Source organism: Magnolia sinica, chromosome 17 (assembly GCF_029962835.1).
Source record: "Magnolia sinica isolate HGM2019 chromosome 17, MsV1, whole genome shotgun sequence".
Classification (NCBI taxonomy): Eukaryota; Viridiplantae; Streptophyta; class Magnoliopsida; order Magnoliales; family Magnoliaceae; genus Magnolia; species Magnolia sinica.
The window spans coordinates 49,740,033-49,761,046 of NC_080589.1; the positions used below are offsets into that span (position 1 = coordinate 49,740,033).

The 21,014-nt window shown below is 38.0% G+C and overlaps 1 protein-coding gene across 2 annotated transcripts in view; it reads right to left on the reverse strand.

The window, feature by feature from the left end:
- Positions 1-1,752: 1,752 nt before the first annotated feature.
- Positions 1,753-21,014, reverse strand: part of LOC131230380 (transcription factor-like protein DPB) — a 58,463-nt gene continuing 39,201 nt past the window's right edge. For both annotated transcript variants that reach the window (XM_058226267.1, XM_058226268.1), the window contains 2 exons: positions 2,900-2,970; positions 1,753-2,276 (listed from right to left, as the gene is read on the reverse strand). In XM_058226267.1, coding sequence (XP_058082250.1) covers positions 2,039-2,276; positions 2,900-2,970 — 309 coding nt within the window. In that variant the 3' untranslated portion in view covers positions 1,753-2,038. The remainder of the gene's footprint in view (positions 2,277-2,899; positions 2,971-21,014) is intronic.

The window sequence follows — 21,014 nt, forward strand, 5'->3', positions numbered from 1 at the left end:
TACTCTAGTCTAATAGTGTCATGATAAGGGATGGAACACAGTTACTTATTTCACATGTTAGTGATACCCGAATTAAATCAAGAGTAGAGTAAAGATGAAGATTCAATGGTTGACAAGAGTATCACTAACATTGTGTCATGACCAAGAGTAGTTACTTATTTCATTGGGTCATGGGTTTGAGTAACTACACAGTGTGTGGGTGTGAATGTGTGTTATATATATATATATATATATATATATATATATATATATAATAAAAAGAGGAATTAAGTGCGCCCATCATGGCCCATGGTTAACACAACAAATCTGATCTGATCACTGGATTTCAGACCCATCCTTCTGCTAGACCATAAAAGAACCAACAAGGTGGACCTCATCAGAAGAATTTCTGATCCACCCATCGTTACAAAAGTTCTCATCCTTGCCATGTCTATCTGCCATCAGGGAAGAGGGTGAGAAATTTAACTTCCCAGTCAAATCAGCCTACAAAATTACTGTCAACGGTTCATGAACCTTCTACCCAATTTCCCTTAGAATGACTTGTAGGAGAACCCTGCCACCACCGAAGATGAAGGTTTTCTTTCGAAAACCGGCCCTCGAGACGGGTGAGTATCATGTCATTGGCTAACACTATGTGCCCTCCATGCAGTAGTATGTTCAGAAACTGTATCAAGGGTAAGAAGAACAATACCTAGACCCCCAACTACAAGAATCCAAGGACATATCATGAGATGGATTGGAGTCATGGAAGTATTTGAAACCAACAAGCAAAAAAACAAAAAACATTGCTGCATTCCCTTCTCTCATTCCCATATCTTTAAAGATAAAAGTGGAAGTAGGAGGCCCAAGTTTCCCATTTGTGCCGCACAGGAGCCGAAGTTCTAAATATTTGGGTCCATAGTTGATCTATCCAAACCATTGATCTGACAATACCCATCATGGATGGACCATTCCCAACAAAAATCTCTCATATTGGTCAACTCTAACCTTCCTATTTATGGGATGCAAATACATGATCAAAAATAAATGAATGAACAACGAACAAGCCACATTCAATGGATGAATGACCAAAGATTTGATGGCTGGTATCTTCCTATTTGAGAGAATTTTTTTTTTTTGGGAAGAACAATGGCTTTGATAGACCAACCATGACCCGGAAGTATATCACAAAATACCAGACCATCCATAAACTGATTCATCTTGAAAACCCTTTCAGAAGCCTCTAAAATAGACTTTATCCTTTATCTTGTTAGAAGGAATTCAGATACTGTGCAGCTTCGACCTTGTTCCCCAAGCACATTAGATGATGTGGTTAGTAGGGTGGACCATCCCAGGATTATTCCAACTTAGGGCCCATGGTCAAGTGACCCTGATTGTTAAGATTAGGTCGGCAATGGATGATCCAATGCACCAAAAGCTCCCGCATCAACAATGCTTCAACTGTTATCAGCAAAAGCAATGACTGGTGCCCTAAGCGCAAGACCAGTGGAAACTGCCTGGCGACTGCAAGCAACAAGGGGCAGAGTGTCTTACATTTTTGAGAAGGATAATCACAGAACAATCGAAAGAACATATCCCCCACCCACATCGAACCAACGAATGACGAAGCTTTCAACGGCTAGGATTTTCCCATAACAGATAGAGTTGTGAACATGGCATCTAAAAGTGAGGCCTATCCTAATATCAATGTGGATCACTGAACCATGGGGACCCACTTGTACAGAAAACCCAAGTAAACTGTAGAAAGCCATATTTGGAATCATGAACAATAACTCTCTTTCAGTTATGTGATAAAACTCATCTCTACTGTAATGACAAAAGAATATTATCCATCGTTACATTCCCAAATTATGTCTACATAATGCTACACTGAGAACCATTTGATAGTTGATTAGGATCGTCTGAGAAAGCTTTGGTCCTTTCACAAGTTTTAAAGCTATCAAGCTGACTACGAGCATGAGATTAACGGATTTCTATGAATAACTTTACAAGATACAGAGAAAGAGAAGAGGTGGGCATATAGGATTAATATTACAGACTACTGCTCATGTTTGACACGTGCTTTTAAGATACCTGGAACAGGAGGTGAAACAGGCAGCTTACCCATGGCATTGGACCTTGGTGGATGCGGCACGTGCTGTTGATACATGCTAAGCATGCTGGCGGAGCTTCCATCCACATTTGTGGTAGATTCATGGGCCCCATCACTTTGCTGTCTTTCACAGAATCTCATTGCCTTGAGAACATAAGCATCATCATGCAGCTCAAAAGGGGTGCTGCAATTAGAATTCGTGTACAAAGCATTGGTGTTAAAAGAGAAAACAACAACTTTAATCTGTTATTGCTAACAAGTTACCCAACATTGCTTCTGGAGAACTTGAACCAAGACCAAATTTTCTTTTTTACTTTTTTGTTTATACCAATCAAAGACAAATTATACGATCCTAGGCCTACGGGATGGATGGTATCCTTTGGCCTTTCTCCAAGTGTTACCTACAATTCAGCGATATAGATAGATGATCTGATTGGCCCCACCATGGATGAACATGCCCCAAAGTTTATCCCTAATGGGACAACCCTAAACCTTCTATCAGTGGTCCACGAATACAGCTCAAGAAAAAACAATGGTCCATATAAAAGGGCCGAACATTGGATGGCTAGGATCTTCCAATCAGGGAGACTCTGGGGCTTGTTACCTCGAGGGTGTGGCCCATCAGATCAACAGTATGAAACCAAATTGTTTTCGACTTGTAGGAAATCGGGGCCTGAAGATACTAGACAAATCGAGTTGAAAAAAAACACAGCAATTCCAGTCCATGCATAAACATATGTCACACTCTGATAAGACCACGTGAAAACATAATAACCACATTATGCTTGGCATGGTCATAAGGCTTACCTATTGAAGTCAAAGTGCACCAACTGCATATCTTCTGAAATTTCCACCTCAACAGTGGCATGCGGACGAGTCTATTGTTGAAATATTCACAAAAAGAAGAAGAGTAAGTAAATTTGGCTAGCTTTTGACACTTGAATTTAAGAGACGAGTAAAACATTCAAAGAAAACATAAAAGGTAGCAAGGAGATAGTTGGCAGTCGCCATCAGTAGTATAAATAACCCAGTAGATAAAGCATGCGTGTGCATGAGCTTTTGCTAAAGGCACACACATGTGCAATAATGTTCATCTACACACCACACGTGCCAACATGGCAAGGTAGGTCCAAGATCCAATTCATCCATCGGAAAGGCACCACTATATTGATGCCCTATGCCAAGAATCAGCAGGCCATAGTTTTTACAGCTGTGTGAATGAGAGAGACGGAGAGGGAAAGGGAGAAGATGGGTAGCACTGGGGAAAACGACACATCGCCTCAAATCTCCTTTCTTTAGGATACATCAAATAGGTGTGCTGGGTCATAGAGAAAAGGAGAAATTGACTACCATTTCCAGTTTTGTCCAATGTAGCACTGCTTGTTATGTGACATTTAGTTCACCAGATCGTTTTCAAGTTTCAGTCTAAGCAAGAACTACATTAGGAAGAGCTTTTATGTGAATGTATTTTAAGACATGTTGATTGCATCAGCCAAATGCCACACCTTGTAATGCCAGGAGTATTTTAAACATAGATTTTCATGGTGGTGGACCTCAAGTGCATATCACTAAGATCAGCCGGTTTTAATTCTTCACAAATGTTTTTAAACCTGGAGTAGAACTCAACTCATTTTTGGGGCTGGGTTGGTCCAGAGTCCAGACAGGTCCAACTGATCCAACCCATGACATCAATATGATGTCATAATTCATAAATGAATAAAATGGATAATAAAAGCTTGACCTGATGACTCAGGCAGTTGGACCAGTTAACCTGGAGGGATGGGACCGGATTCAACACCTGGTCTGGATGGTTAGATCGGTTGGGCGAGTTGACCCAGAAAGTTCAAATGGTTCCACTCCAAGATGGGTGACCTAACCCGTTTTTGCGGGCAGATCCAGCAAGGCATTACATAACGGGTTCGACCAGCGTATCGACCGTTTCAGCCAATAAGGCCCTATCACAACTGAAATTTTTTTCATCGGGAAAAAATCTCAAAGATTATTGGTAAAATTCTAAAAGGTGTGAGGATCTAAATATGTTTTCTTTTTTGGTTTTGGATCTAGTGTCGTGTGAGCCTGTAATTGGCCATTCTGAGGTATATGGGGCAATAGCGAATGGCAGGACGCGGGTGACATTTCCGTTACATGCTCCAGCCCAAGACAGGAAAAGGCATTGTTGGGTTTGGAACTAAACCCTCAGGTTCGAAGCTTCGCGGGCAGCCTCTTTCAGCCTGAGGATCGGGTGACATGTGAGGAGGAGATCGAAGCGCAGGCCTGGCAGCAGGCTCGGAGCTTTCCTGAGCCTCTTGTTTCAAACGGTTCGGAAAACCCTCTTAATCTCGACCTTCATATCGAGAGAGAGCACCACCTCATTCTAACATATGGCAATGGGCCACAATTGCTTGTGTGGTCCCCCCACACATGAGAAAGAGGTCTCCGGTATGCTTGAGAATAACACGTGCGATTAGTTAGTCCCTTTTGTTCTTAACTTTATCAAGTCTCGGAAGGTTTCTGAAGAGGCAAGAGCTCTCCTTAGCGTCTCTCAGCCAGATGTCGAAATCCTTCCAGAAGAAGATAGCCCTCCTCTCACTGAAGCAGATGCAAGTCCATCTAAAGACAGCCTTCCTCTTGTTGAAGCAAATGCAAGCCCAATTGAAGCTAGTCTTACTCTCATTGAAGCAGACTCTAATCAGTCCAAGATATCAGATTACCGTGATGATAATTGGGACGATCAATCGAGCTCAGCTGGTAAATCAGTACTGATGATATGTTGGAAGATCTCAACAATGATGCTGTAGCAATGGACGCTGCAATTCCTGAGGAAGGCCTCTTGGAGAATGCGGTAGCAGTCACTCCATTGTGCCTCAAAAGGTCCAATTGATATCACCGCTCTCTCTCAGGCTCTGGTAAGCGAACCTAATGTCATTCAATACAATACTTCCGGAATCCCCAATCTCTCACAAGTATAGCTTCATTGGTCCCAGGATGTGCTTGAAAGGGTAGGTGAGGCCTATCCTTCGGAGATAAGGAAGAAGATTTTTACGACTTTATCCAATTCGTCAAAAGCAAAGGAGCCCAACATCTTCAAGAAGATCAGTATTCCAAGGCCAGGAAGTCTCCCAGGGGCTGGCAAGAACTCTTGAGCTTAAGAGTGCTTAATTAATTACAACTCTTGAAGCAAGTCCAGCAGCAGCAAAAGGAATAGAATAGGCACAGTTGGTGATCAATGGTAGTTTTGTCCTAGAATGTCAGAGATTTGGGCTATGAGATGAAACGGGCCCAAGTAAAGAAAATTTGTAAGAAGTCAAAGGCTAGCATCATCGCCCTTCAAGAGACGAAGCTTTAGAACATCAACAAAGGTATGCAATTTTACATTTGGGGATCTTAGAATGCTGATTGGGTTGAATTAAGTGCTTCCGGTTCTTCGGGAGGCATTTTAGTCACCTAGAACTCTGATGTTTGGAATCTGGTAAAATAGTTGTTGTGGCTCTTTTTCAGTCCGTTGTTCTCCAAGATTAATCTTCTGGTTTTATCTGGCTTTTTCTGCAGTTTATGGTCCCTATTATCATAAATTATGTGATTGGCTTTGGTCTGAGCTCTCGTCAGTTAGGCAAAGGTGGGATCTTCCATGGTGTGTCGGAGGATATTTTAATGTTGTGCGGTTCTCCTATGGAAAATAAAGAGAGTTGTGAGGCGGACATCAGTGGTGCACCCTTTAAAGTGTACCAGAGGAGGAGGCGTCGTCGACAGAGTACCGAAGCGGAGGAGTTGATGTGGATGGACGCCAAGGTGTCCCGTATCGGTATCGGTTGGCGTAACGGTGACCTCCAAAACCGATACGGATGCGGGGGCGTAACGGTGATACGGGGGCGTAACGGCCCGTAACGGCGCAAAATTTTTTTTTTGCCAAAAAATTATGAAAAAATATGGATTAAATCCGGAATATTCTAAGCATTCCAAATATGCATTCATTTATAAATTGGAACATGTTTATGGTGGTGTAACGGTCCACTCTTTGGTGAGAAGTTGTATCGGACTGTCTGATGAATTTATGAACCAGATAACCTGAATTTGACTACAAAATTCATATATTTAATTTTCTAACTATCTACTATCAATGATAGATATATTAGAATGAATGTAATATGAAAATATCTTACATTTAAGTGTTTGCAATTATTTTTGAGGGCCAAAATTCATGCGTAAATAGAAAAAATATATATATATAAAAAATATAAAATGGCACCCCAAATATGTAAAATGCATATTAACATGTTCTACTATGATTAACAAATCATATGGCATCATTAAAACAGCAAAAGAATCATTAAAAATGATTTTTCGAATTTTCAAAAAAAGGGCCGAAATAAATGTGTAAATAGAAAAAAATATTAAAAAAATATAAAATGGCACCCCAAATATGTAAAATGCACATTAACATGTTCTACTATGATTAACACATCATATGACATCATTAAAACAGCAAAAGAATCATTAAAAAATGATTTTTCGAATTTTCAAAAAAAGGGCCGAAATAAATGCGTAAATAGAAAAAAATATTTAAAAAATATAAAATGGCACCCCAAATCTGTAAAATGCATATTAACATGTTCTACTATGATTAACACATCATATGGCATCATTAAAACAGCAAAAGAATCATTAAAAAATGATTTTTCGAATTTTCAAAAAAAGGGCCAAAATAAATGCGTAAATAGAAAAAAAATATATAAAATATATAAAATGGCACCCCAAATCTGTAAAATGCACATTAACATGTTCTACTATGATTAACACATCATATGACATCATTAAAACAGCAAAAGAATCATTAAAAAATGATTTTTTGAATTTTCAAAAAAAGGGCCAAAATAAATACGTAAATAGAAAAATAAAATAAAATGGCACCCCAAATCTGTAAAATGCACATTAACATGTTCTACTATGATTAACACATCAAATAGCATGATTAAAACAGCAAAACAACCATTAAAAATTGATTTTTCGAATTTTAAAAAAAGGGGCCAAAATTCATGCGTAAATAGAAAAAAATATTAAAAAATTATTAAATGGCACCCCAAATCTGTAAAATGCACATTAACATGTTCTACTATGATTAACACATCATATGACATGATTAAAACAGCAAAACATATTAAAAAAAGTATAAATACTTATTTTTGACGAATTTCTGAAAAATGGCCCACCGAGCTTTGATTCAAAAAAATCTGTAATATAATGTGTTTTTATCTCAAATACCTAGCCAAGGTTGGTCGAAATTAGTAGTAGAAGGAGTGAGAAACAGTTTGGAAGCAAGAGGTTTCAAAAAAACAGCAAAAACAGAGCTAAAAATGAAAAAAAAAAAGTTACCGTTACGGGCCCGTAACGGCCCGTTACGGCCGTTACACCCCGTAACGGGCCCGTATCGGCCGATACGGGTACAAAAAATCGTATCGGCCGATACGGCCCCGAAACGGGTAACGGTTCGCACCGTTACCGTTACATATCGGCCGATTCGGCCGATACGTAACCGATTTGGCATACCTTGATGGACGCCGAGTCCATTAGACCCATTTTCTGATGCGCTACGAGTGCAAGAGCGGCATGACCGCACCCTGATCGCAGGCCCATAAGGTAGATTTTCACACCTTATCGCACGGGTGTTTTAGTTTGAGGCATTTTTGTTCTTTTCCTTGTTTTCAGGGGCTTTAGTGCGCTTTTTATTTTTTTTCATCTTTTTATTATTTTCCTTGTTTTCAAGGGCTTTAGTGCACTTTTACTTTTTCATGGCTTATATATACACCGTGAGAAACCCTATTTTATTTAGTGAATGAATGAGAATTCATATATTTTCTTCTTCTTTTATCAAAGAGACTAGGGTTTTAGGATTGACCCCTAGGTGTTGAGGATTCCACCCAAGTTTCAGAGTTTCCTTCTTTCCAGATCTTCAAGGGGTAGAAAATAAAAGAATTTGTCGTCTTCTTTTCTTTGATGCCCTAACCCATCTCTTCTTCATCTATTTCTTTCCTCTTGGAATATTTCTTTTTTAGGTTTAAACGGAAAAGGGGGAAAGCTAGTCAGGAGAATCGGATCATAACTTGACGGTAGACTAGTTTATGCTAGATCAGGGATATCCTCATATCCCTAAGTCTTCCCTTTTTACTGTTTACGTGATTTTATGCTAATGGGCATGATCTTGATGGAATGATTTCATCCTTGTGTTGAGATTTGTTTAATTGACGTGATTGATAACAGTTAGTTGATTAATTTTATTATTTGAACCTCTTCAGCCCGATTATATATGCATTTATGCTTAGGCCATCACATGTCCCTGCATCAGGTTGAGTCACCAGTAGTATGCAAGCCTTTTCGAATTGGGTTGCTCTCCACAATCTAGTTGATCTTTCATTAGAGGGTGCTAGAATTACATGGTCGAACAACCAGTCCAATCCAATCCTGTCGCGCTTGGTTAATCAGCAAGGTCTCCCGAGAGATGTTTCCAATCATAAACCAATAATTTTGAAAGTGTCAGATTCTAACTGGAGTCCAAGACCATTTAGATTGGAGGCAGCTTGGCTAGAAATAGAGGGATTCAGGAATTTGGTGTCGGAATGGTGGATTTCTTTTGAAGTGGATGGTTATGCAAGGACACTCTTAGTCGTAAACTCAAGAGGTTAAAAGGAAAAATTAGAATCTGGAAGAAAGAGGTTTTAGGTGCCAAAGAAGCTGAATTTAAGTTTTTTTTTTTTTTTTTTTTTTTTGTCCAAAATTAAAGATTTTGATCTTAAAGAAGATATAGACCAATTGTCGGAAGTAGATAAAATCGAGGGATCAGCCTTGAAAGATAAATACTCATCAGTCTCTAAAGAGGAGGAAATTAAATGGTGGCAACGTTCAAGAGCTTTGTGGTTAAAGGAAGGAGATAAGAAAACACACTTTTTCCAAAGTATGGCTAGTGCTTGAGCTAGGGTTAACCAGATCAACAATTGGTGGTGGATTGCACTAGAACCTCAGATAAAGAGCAAATTTGTGACTCCATTATTCAGTTTTACAAAAAAAAAAAAAAATTTGCTTTCCTACGATTGATGGGGAAGACAAAAGCTTGATAATCTGGAATTTCCCCGTCTTTCTGTTGAGGATATGCTATTTCCCTTAACAAGCCTCTTTCCGAAAAAGAGGTTAAAGCTGCTCTTAATGTTTTGTGTGGAGATAAGGCTCCTAGGCCTAATGGCTTCCCAATATTGTTCTTTCAGAAATTTTGGCCGATGGTTGGTGGTGAAGTGATGAACTTTTTATCAGAATTTTTTTATAGAAATCTTCTTTCTAAGGAGTTTAGTGTGACCTTTTCAGCTCTTATTCCAAAAGATTGAAGATGTGGAATTACTGAAAGACTTTCACCCCATAAGTATCGTCAAAAGTTGTAAGTGCTATGTTGTAATTCTAGCACCCGGTATTGTCAAATTTTGTTGTGCCAAACCACTTGGAGTCAGTATCTTATTATGATAAGATGGAAAGTTAAAGATCACCATCGTCAACTCTTCTAAAATTTTCAAGTTGAAGAACATTGCCAAAGATCGAACACAAGCTCAAGTACAAGAACAGAAATTCAAAGCTCAAGTTAAAGTTCATGATCACCACCTTATGTCTCAAGAACACATGCTCTAGCTCATACTCAAGTTCAATACTACGAGGTCAAGCTTCACATACTTCAAGATAATCAAGTTACCGAAGAAATCGATGTTTCAATGTTTCAAACTCACATTTAAGGTATGAATGACCCTAGATTGACCATAGGTTAGGTTATGTTAATTGCATATTAATTTTAGGTTATTGTATAAGTTTATAGGCTTTTCTTCAACTAGTCCTAGCCATTGTTCAACTAGTTCAGGCACTGGCTCGACCAATCCAGGGATTTTTTTTCAACCAGTCCAAGTTTTGTTGAAGATTTTTCGGATTTTCTGTTGGACTCTCGACCAGTCGTGCACACTGCTCGACCGGTCGAGTGAACAATGCTCGACCAATCGTGCAGTGCTCGACTCAAAGTCCAGCAAGCTTTTCTGGTCCCACTCGACCAGTCGAGTGACGGGTTTATCCTACCGCGCCAGAATTTTTGAATATTGGTTGATGCTTCAACGAGTCGAACAGAACCTTAGACCAGTCGAGGGAACAAAATTTCTGCCTATAAATAGAGGACATTTCTCAGAAGTATTGATTGTTTCCAAGCCTAATCAAGCCATCACTCTGAGAGATAAGTCCTTGCAATTGTGAAGCTATTACTTATTCATTTTAGATTCTTTTATAGCTTTTTATATTTGATTTTGAGATCTCTTTATTCAATTCTATTCTATTAAAAAGGGAATTTTGATTTACCCTTTTGAGGTCAAAATCAAATCAAGCCAGCCCCAGGTTGATTTAATTTAAAAATCATTTAGACTTAGAATCCTTCCATTTGTGAGATTGGACATTGAACATCTACGTCTACATCGATTTGGTTCTACCGGGCTACATCGGAAGAAGAATCTTCAGATAAGTACAATTTCATTTTCTATATTTTTGGTTTATGAGATTCAGCCAGGAAAATCTCATTGTGGGGTTTTTGTGATTGTGTAAGCCCATTTGAAAAACACAATTGTGAAAGTTTTAAGGTGAACCTTGGAAAACCTTATTTCTTAGTGAAAGCCAATATCCCATGGGTGTGGATATTGGGAGTAAAGTAGTTGCGTGGTTGTTTGCGAATAGTTGGTGTACACACACGAACCACTATAATTCTCAGAGTTAAGATGATGGTTGTGATGTATGTGTGGTGTTGAATGTTGTAATTTTCTTTATGCCCTTGTGGTGAATGTTGTAATAATTTAGTTTATTTCCTTCGCCTCATTCTCAGTTTGAGTTTTTGATATATACCAACATTCTAGACATCAGGTTGTCCTACCATAAACCTTAGTTTTTGGTGAAAGGTTGTCCTTAGAACTCAGTTTGTATCAACCTCTCAAGACTAGTGCATTTGAGGTTGTTATTTAATTGTGTTATCTGTCTTTGTATTCCGCATTTGAAAGGTTGACTTAGAGCTCGACCTTTTCAAGTGGTATCAGAGCCTAATAGCACATTCATTTGGATTCATTTCCTGAGCTAAGTGATCTCGAGCTTTTAATATGTCAAATTTTGATAGCCTTTCTATTACTAGGCCTCCACCTTTTGATGGCTCCAATTATGCTTATTAGAAAGCCAAGATGAGGATCTTTTTGAGGTCCATCGATGAGACCGTGGTAAGCCACAGTGACTAGATGGAACCCACCCACATCTGAAGTTCTAGGCACTGATGGAACTAAGTCTGTTAAAGTTACACCTTTATTATTCATGGACCACTCTTCAGAAAAATGAGAGTAGATCCAATGCCAAAGCTTTAAATGCAATCACTTGCGCACTATCACCAAATGAATTCAAAAGAATTATATATTGTGATACTGTAAAGCAAGCCTGGGATATCTTAGAAATGACACACGAGGGTACGACTATAGTCAAAAAGTCAAAACTTCAAATCCTCACCACTAGGTTTGAGGAAATATGTATGGAAGAAAGTGAAGCATTCATGGACTTTCTATACTAAATTGAATGGCATAGTCAACTCAATGCGGGGTCTTGGAGATAGCATCCCAGAAAGTAAAGTTTGTGCAAAGATACTGCGCTCATTGCCTGAAATGTTCAATTCTAAGGTGACTGCCATTCAGGAACTTCGTAACACGGATAATATAAGGGTTGAAGAGCTTGTTGGTTCTTTACAAACCTACGAGTTGAATTTCAAGGCTCCTAAAGGTAAGTCCATAGCCCTTAAGTCATCTAAATCTATTTCTCAAGATAATACTAGTAATTCTGATTGTGAAAATTCAGAGGATGATATGGTACTATTAGCCAAGAAGTTTTATAAGATTTTCAAAAGCAAAAAGAGAGTTGATTTTCAAAAACCCTCTGAGAAGAAAAAGAGTAAATCTAAAAATTGGAAATCTAATAAAGATAGCCAATGCTTCAACTGCCGTGAATATGGGCATTTGGCAAACAAGTGTCCAAAGAAGGACAAATCAAAGAAGAAAGGTATGTTGGCCACATGGGATGAATTGTCTTGCTCGGAAGCCTCTTCTGGGTCAGATGATTCAAAACCCGAATCTACTAATGAGGTCAAGGCCTTAATGACTCTAGCCAGACCCACTTCCACATATAGTTGTGATTCAACTTATGATGAAAATCTGAGGAGTGACCCTGAGAGCGATGAAGATTTACAAGATGCATATAATGCCCTATACAGGGAAAGTTATAAGATAACTGTAAAACTTAAAACTTCAAAAAGAAAAGTTTTTAAAGTTAAAAGAGGATTTTAAAAACTTAGTTTTAAAAAATCACATCTTTCTGATTGTTTTGAAAAGACTAAATGTTATTTAGATTTCAAAACGTCCCAAGTTGAAAATCTAAAGTCAGAAAATGAAAAACTAAAACTAGAAGTCTCTTCTCTCTTAAGTTCAAAGGATACTTGGAGGTATGCCCAAGGTGATCCTAAACTAGAAAAATTGCTAACCGAATCAAGGAAATGTGGAGATAGATCTGGTCTAGGCTATAATAAAAATGCGACTCTAAAAAATAAGATTACTCCTCCTAAGTTTGTTCAAGGAGAGTCCTCCAACTCAAAAGGGAAAATTCTGAATCAAAATGGTTTTAAAAATCCTAAAACTTTTCAAGCTACAAAACCTAAAAACAACCATATCAATTTTAGAAATCAAAATTATAACCCCTTAGCTGAAAAAATTGTGGATCTACTCAAGGAGCTTCTGAAATCTAACTCTAATGGTAGAATAATAACTATAAGCACAGAAAACCAACAGTGCTCCAAAATCCAAAATGGTGATGAAATGGGTCCCTAAAGTTACTTTTCAGGTTGCCCATACTGCTTTCAAGGCTTCGAGTCAATCAAAGTGGTACCTAGACAGTGCTTGCTCTAAACACATGACAGGTGACAAAGATTTGTTCACCAACTTCAAAGATACGAGTGATGGTTCAGTCACATTTGGTGATGGTAGTAACTGGAGAATAATTGGCCAAGGTACAGTTCAACTCTTCAATCTTCCTCCTTTTGAAAATGTTTTGTTTGTAGGTCTTAAACATAATCTCTTAAGCATTTCTCAAATATGCGATAATAAACATAGTATAAAATTCACTAATCAAGGATGTGAGATTTCTAATGAGAAAGGTTCTGTGATATTGACTAGTCGCAAAACATCTGAGAATTGCTATATAGTTAGTGACTCTAGCTCGTCTAAATTATCATGTTACATGGTCCAAACCAATGAGACCGAATTATGGCATAAATGCCTTGGGCATGTACACTACCGAAATCTATATAGACTGAGCAAAGACGAGTTAATAAGAGGTCTACCCAAATTAAAGAAAATGGACAAAATTTATGGCGAATGTCAAATTGGGAAACAAACTAAGAGTAGTCACACGAAAGTGAACTCCAGTGCCACATCTAAACCCCTTAAACTCCTCCACATGGATCTCATTGGATCTACCAGAACGGAGAGTCGAGGTGGAAAGAAATATTTTCTGGTAATTGTCGATGACTTTACCAGATATACATGGGTAGCTTTCATGAGAGAGAAGTCTGAAACTCTCGATGAAGTGAAAAGGATACTCAAGCCTATCCAAACTGAGAATGAATCAAATGTTTCGAAAATCCGAAGTGAACAGTGATCGGAATTTGATAATGGCAATTTTGAGAAGTTCTGTAGCGATCACGGGATATCGCATGAATTTTCTGCACCTAAAACACCTCAACAAAATGGGATTGTTGAAAGGAAAAACCATGTGCTTCAAGAAATGGCCAATGTTATGTTAAATAGCATGAAATTACCTAAAAATCTATGGGCTGAAGCTATGAACACTGTATGCTATATAATAAACCGTGTTTATACTAGAAAATCAAATGATAAGACTACATATGAACTGTGGTTCAATAAGAAGCCCACAGTCAAATACTTTCGAGTTTTTGGCAGCAAGTGCTATATTTTGCGTGACCGCAAAAATTTAGGGAAGTTCGACACTAAAAGTGACGAAGGGATTTTTCTAGGGTATGCTCTAAATAGTCGAGCTTATCGAGTTCTCAACAAGAGAACCGATGTTATTCAAGAGTCCATTAATGTGGTTATAGATGATCACCTAAATACACCTATCTCTAGTTCAGAAGATGATGAAGTCTCTATATTTGATAAACCTGACTCTTCATCTAGTCAAAATGACATTGAACTGCGGTTAGTTAAAGACCATCCAACTGATCAAATTCTTGGGAACCCTCTCATTGGTGTGCGCACTCGTAAACAATTAGAAAACATATATAATTATGTGTGCTTCACTTCCTAAATTGAGCCGGCCAATGTAAAAGAAGCGCTTACTGATGAAAACTAGATAGTAGCCATGCAAGATTAACTAAATCAATTTGTAAGGAATGATGTATGGTATTTGGTTCCTAGACCTAATAATAAACATATAATTGGAACTAAGTGAATCTTTAAAAATAAATCTGATGAATTATGAAATATTATAAGAAACAAGGAAAGACTGGTTGTACAAGGGTACACTCAGATAGAAGGCATCGATTATGACAAAACCTTTGCCCCATTAGCTCGTCTTGAATCTATCAGATTATTTATATCCATTGCTTGTTTCAAAAAGTTCAAAATCTATCAAATGGATGTCAAAAGTGCTTTTTTGAATGGTTACATTAGGAAGTATATGTAGAACAACCTAAGGGTTTTGAAGACCCTAAATACACTGATCACGTTTATCGCCTGAAAAAGGCACTCTACGGTTTAAAACAAGCTCCCAGGGCATGGTATGAGAAGCTGACTAAGTTTTTACCAAGTCATAACTTTATAATGGGGAGTGTTGATAAGACATTATTTGTAAAGAAACACAATGATCATATACTCATACTATAGATATATGTTGATGATATTATTTATGGTTCTACATGTTCTAACTTGACTACTGAGTTTGCAGAATTAATGAAGTCCAAGTTTGAAATGAGCACGGTTGGAGAATTGAACTACTTTTTAGGTCTACAAGTGAAACAACTTGAAGACGGGATTTTTATTTCTCAAACCAAGTATGCTCTAAACTTGGTGAAAAAGTTTGGTTTTGAGAGTGGCAAAAACTTCGATACTCCTATGAGTACGACTCTTAAGCTCTCTAAGGACGCAACAAGTAAAAGTGTAGATCCTAGGTTATATCGCGGTATGATTGGTAGCTTATTATATTTAACTGCGAGCAGACCTGATATAGCATTCAGCGTAGGTATCTGTGCTAGATATCAATCAGATCCTAAGGAATCTCACCTGATTGTTGTCAAGCGAATTATGAGATATGTCGCAAGCTCGGCCAATCTTGGCCTTTGGTATCCATATGATAGTAATGTTCAATTCATTGGTTATACGGATGCTGACTGGGCTGGTAATATAGATGACCGAAGGTCTACAAGCGGTGGATGTTTTTATGTCAGGAACTGTTTAGTTTCATGGCATAACAAGAAACAGAGTTCTGTATCGCTATCCACAGCTAAGAGTGAATATATTGCAACCGAAAATGCATGCACTCAGCTTGTGTGGATGAAAAGAAAGTTAAATGACTATGGATTTGCGCAAGATACTATGGTACTGTATTGCGATAACTCTAGCGCAATCAATATCTCTAAGAATCCCATCCAGCACTCACGAACCAAGCATATTGACATTAGATATCATTACATTCATGAATTAGTGGAAGATAAAATTATTTCATTAGATTATGTTCAAACTGAAAATCAACTTGCGGACATTTTCACCAAACCACTTGACAGAAACAGGTTCTCTAAATTAAAACTGGATATTGGTATGTGTAATTTGATCTGAGATTATTGTGTCTGCTTGTACTATGTTTTCGCATATTTTTATTTTTGCAAATTTCTGGATTTCAAAAATTAATAAAATTGATATTTATTTTTTTCGTCTGCACGACCAGTCGAGTACACACTCGACCAGTCGTGGTACAACTAGTCGAGTATGTACTCGACTAGTCGAGATGCGCGGTTGGGTTGCTTTTAATGTGAAAAAATCACTTTTTCTTCACTTTCTTCATCTTTTGCAACAGCTTCTTCTCCGACCGGTCAAACCCACCTCCGAATACAACTTGGTTAGTGCGTCATTTTCATTTTTCTTTCGGATTTAGATTCTTTGCATCTCTATTTGCTTGATTCTAAAGTTTATTTCAAGTTTTCTAGTGGTTTCCTTGCATTTTTTTTGGATAAAATCTGATTTGTGTGAAACCCTAAAATCCTTTTTGCATTCTATTTTTGTTTCTTGCAATAGAAGGTAGATCTAAGAAGAAAACAACTCGTGGTCCTTCTTCCCGTTCCACACCTATTGCGGTGCGTACTCTTTGACCACCCGAAGAGGACCCGGAATATGTGCAGAACATCCGTCTCCACAACATCATTGTTGAACGGACCGTCAAATCCAACCATTTGGTTCAGTTCAATATCATTCCCCTCCTTGTGGCTGTAGGATGGGATAACTTACTGAATTGGGGCGAACCTGCACATCGGTCTATTGCACAAGCCATGTATGCATATATTGGTGATGTTTCTATTGAAAATTTAACCTTTACTATTATGTTTAGAGAAGGTCCATTTCCAGTAGATCGTCACTTGATCTCTAGCTTGATGAATATACCAGTTAATGATTAAGGGATTCCAATATCGACATTGGCTGAGAGATTGAATGAATCTGAAAAACGTCTTTTAACCAGAAATTTATGCAACATGAACTCGAAATGGAATTCCAGGATTGCGCTCCGTGTCAATCAGATGTTACCCAGATACAGAGTACATCATCGTATCTTTATTTCTAATGTTTACCCTAGATCTGGTAACAAGGCTGAATTAACTTCTTTCATGGTGCGCATTCTTCATTCTGTTGTTTCTGGTATTCAAGTGTATCTTCCTTCATTAATTTGTTATTTTATAATCCAATTTCGTTTACACCCGGAGCATAGCGATATTCCTTTCGCTTATTTGATGACCACCCTTGCTACTCATCGTCGCATGGTCATGCCATCTGAAGAAGCTCCTATTTCCCATCTTCCATTCAACAACTCAAATATCAACAAGATGAAATTAGAGTTGGCTCCTAGTCAAGTTGACAGGGATGCTGGAGGAGCTAGAGAAGAAGTTGGAGAGGAAGAGGCACTACCCACTAAAGACGTGAATATGGATGATCTATTTGATGAGTTAGAATTTGATTCTGAGACTGATCCTGGTTTTCAGCCATCTGATTTTGATGAGCGGTTGAGAACCTTAGAAGAGAAGGTGGAAGGTCTACATGTATCCCATGAAACTCAATATAAATATATGTGCAAATACCTTCGTCGCATTAACAAGGGATTACATCAAATTGACTCATCTATTCCTCCACCGTCTTCTTCTGGTTCTGACTAGTGTGTATATTTATGTTAAGCATGTATTAAAATCTTAAACTTTACTTTTGCTTGGATGATCCTTGGACATGTTTTTATTTGCTACTCTATGGACATGTTTATGCTTGACGATGATATATACTGGTTAATGCTTGCACATAATGTTATTCTACTAATATTAACTCTCTTAACTCATACTCTTCTCTTACATTTTTACTTCAATCATCTATGAATTTCAGTTACTTTCCTTTGTCATATTGTGACAAAAGGGGGAGAAATGTGATTGGAATGGTATATGAGTGGTATATGATGATTGTTGGATGTGGGTTGTAGAGACGTGTATGGAATGTGTATGGAAATGCATATTTTTTTGTGGATATGTACAGGTACTCTACAAATCATCTTGCTCGAATTGAGGGGGAGTAATGGATTGAGGGGGAGTAGTAGTAACATTGCCTTGCGATGTGTATAAACTGGTGCATGATTCTTTAGTTGGTTTTGTCACAAATTTAACAAAAGGGGAGATTGTAAGTGCTATGTTGTAATTCTAGCACCCGGTATTGTCAAATTTTGTTGTGCCAAACCACTTGGAGTCAATATCTTGTTATGATAAGATAGAAAGTTCAAGATCACTATCGTCAACTCTTCTACATTTTCAAGTTGAAGAACATTGCCAAAGATCGAACACAAGCTCAAGTACAAGACCAGAAATTTAAAGCTCAAGTTAAAGTTCATGATCACCACCTTATGTCTCAAGAACACAAGTTCTAGCTCATACTCAAGTTCAAGACTACAAGGTCAAGCTTCACGTACTTCAAGATAATCGAGTTACCGAAGCAATCAATGTTTCGATGTTTCAAACTCACATTTAAGGTATGAATGACCCTAGATTGACCATAGGTTAGGTCATGTTAATTGCATGTTAAATTTGGGTCATTGTATAAGTTTGTAGGTTTTTTTTCAACTAGTCCTAGCCTTTGTTCGACTAGTCCAGGCACTGGCTCGACCAGTACAGAGATTTTTTCGACTAGTCCAAGTTTTGTTGAAGATTTTTCTGATTTTCTATTGGACTCTCGACCAGTTGTGGACACTGCTCGACCAGTCGAGTGAACAGTGCTCGACCAGTCGTGCAGTACTCGACTCAAAGTCCAGCAAGCTTTTCTGGTCCCACCCGACCAGTCGAGTGACGGGTTTATCCTATCGCGCCAGAATTTTTAAATATTGGTTGGTACTTCGACGAGTCGAACCGAACCTTAGACCAATCGAGGGAACAGAATTCCTGCCTATAAATAAAGGACATTTCTCAGAATTATTGATCATTTCCAAGCCTAATCAAGCCATCACTCTGAGAGATAAGCCCCTGCAATTGTGAAGCTATTACTTATTTATTTTAGATTCTTTTATAGCTTTTTGTATTTGATTTTGAGATCTCTTTATTCAATTCAATTCTATTAAAAAGGGAATTTTGATTTACCCTTATAAGATCAAAATCAAATCAAGCCAGCCCCAAGTTGATTTAATTTAAAAATCATTTAGACTTAGAACCCTTCCATTTGTGAGATTGGACATTGAATATCTACATCTACATCGAATTGGTTCTACCAGGCTACATCGGAAGAAAAATCTTCAGATAAGTACAATTTCATTTTTTGTATTTTTGGTTTGTGAGATTCAGCCAGGAAAATCTCATTGTGGGGTTTTTGTGATTGTGTAAGCCCATTTGAAAAACACAATTGTGAAGGTTTTAAGGTGAACCTTGGAAAACCTTAATTTCTTAGTGAAAGCCAATATCCCATGGGTGTGGATATTGGGAGTGGAGTAGTTGTGTGGCTGTTTGCGAACAGTTGGTGTACACACACGAACCATTATAATTCTCGGAGTTAAGATGATGGTTGTGATGTATGTCTAGTGCTGAATGTTGTAATTTTCTTTATGCGCTTGTGGTGAATGTTGTAATAATTTAGTTTATTTCCTTCACCTTATTCTCAATTTGAGTTTTTGATACTTACCAACATTCCAGACATCAGGTTGTCCTACCATAAACCTTGGTTTTTAGTGAAAGGTTGTCCTTAGAACTCAGTTTGTATCAACCTCTCAAGACTAGTGCATTTGAGGTTGCTATTTAATTGTGTTATCAGTCTTTGTATTCCGCATTTATTTTTATTTGGCATAATCATTTTATAGACTCATCTCTAAGACATCTTCTTTATCGTCCTTTCCCTTCCACCTATGGTCTTATGGGGCCCCTTCGAGGATTGCAACATTTGTTTGGTTAGTGGGGAGAAAGAGAGTGCTATCTATAGACAATCTCCAAAGAAGGTCCCTTATCCTTCCCAACATGTGTTCGATGTGCAAGGGAGATACAGAACCAGTCGACCATCTTTTTATCCACTACCCCTTCGCCTGAAAGTTGGGAAGAACTTCTTACTTCTCTTCTAGATCTCTTGGGTCATACCAAAGTCGGTTGATCTTCTTTTGTGGACTTGGCACGGAAGTGTGATTGGCAGAGCTCGGAAAGCTATTTCGAGACTGACCATGATGGGAATCCCCTGGTTTACCTAGAAAGCTTGGAATAGTTGTTGTTTTCATAACAAGGAACCTTTAGTTAAAGAGGTTATCTATTCTATAAATTTTGATGTGTCGGATTGGGCCTCCTATGTTCAAGCAACAAAGTCTACTAATCTCTCTTCTTCATTTTTGTCCTAGTGTTGGATTGTATTCTTTCCTGTTTTTTGGTGGGCCTTTTAATAAATTTTCAGTTATCTCTCCAAAAAAGTATAGGAACCTATTGAGCCACTTTCATGTTGGACTAGTCATGGTTGATATGTTCCATATGTATACATATTCGAATCCAAATACGAATTTTTCATCATCTCAGTCTCACTCTCAATACGAGTACGAGCAACAGTACCAGGGGCAGCCATGGTACAAGTATGGATATGGCGGGCCGATGGCTATGATTATGGTTGTGTGTCTTGATTTGGTACTGGTGGATATTCTTACATGGGATCGACAAAAGAGATGCCCAATGAAGATCATGATTAGCCATCCTTAGCGCCGAGTTTTATTGACAAGGTCTTTCCCTCTGGCTCTAGTTATTATAGATATGCAACACCTGTTCCACAACTAAAACCGGATGATGATGAGGACGCAGTAGCAAGATTTTCATTCTAATAGTGAGTGATTTGACTAGTGAGGTGACATTCTTCGTAATATTATTTTTGTTATTTTATGAATTATTAGTTACCACTCACTTATGTTTGGAGCCTTTTGAATTTTGAGCTGACACATTGTCCATAATTATATAAATAATTAAATATGAATAATTAATTGTCTCATTAGTTATTATTAGCAAGGTTGTTCACAAGTCGAACTAGCTCGAAAAACTCGCTCAACTCAGCTCGAGTCAACTCGGATTGACTCGGCTTGA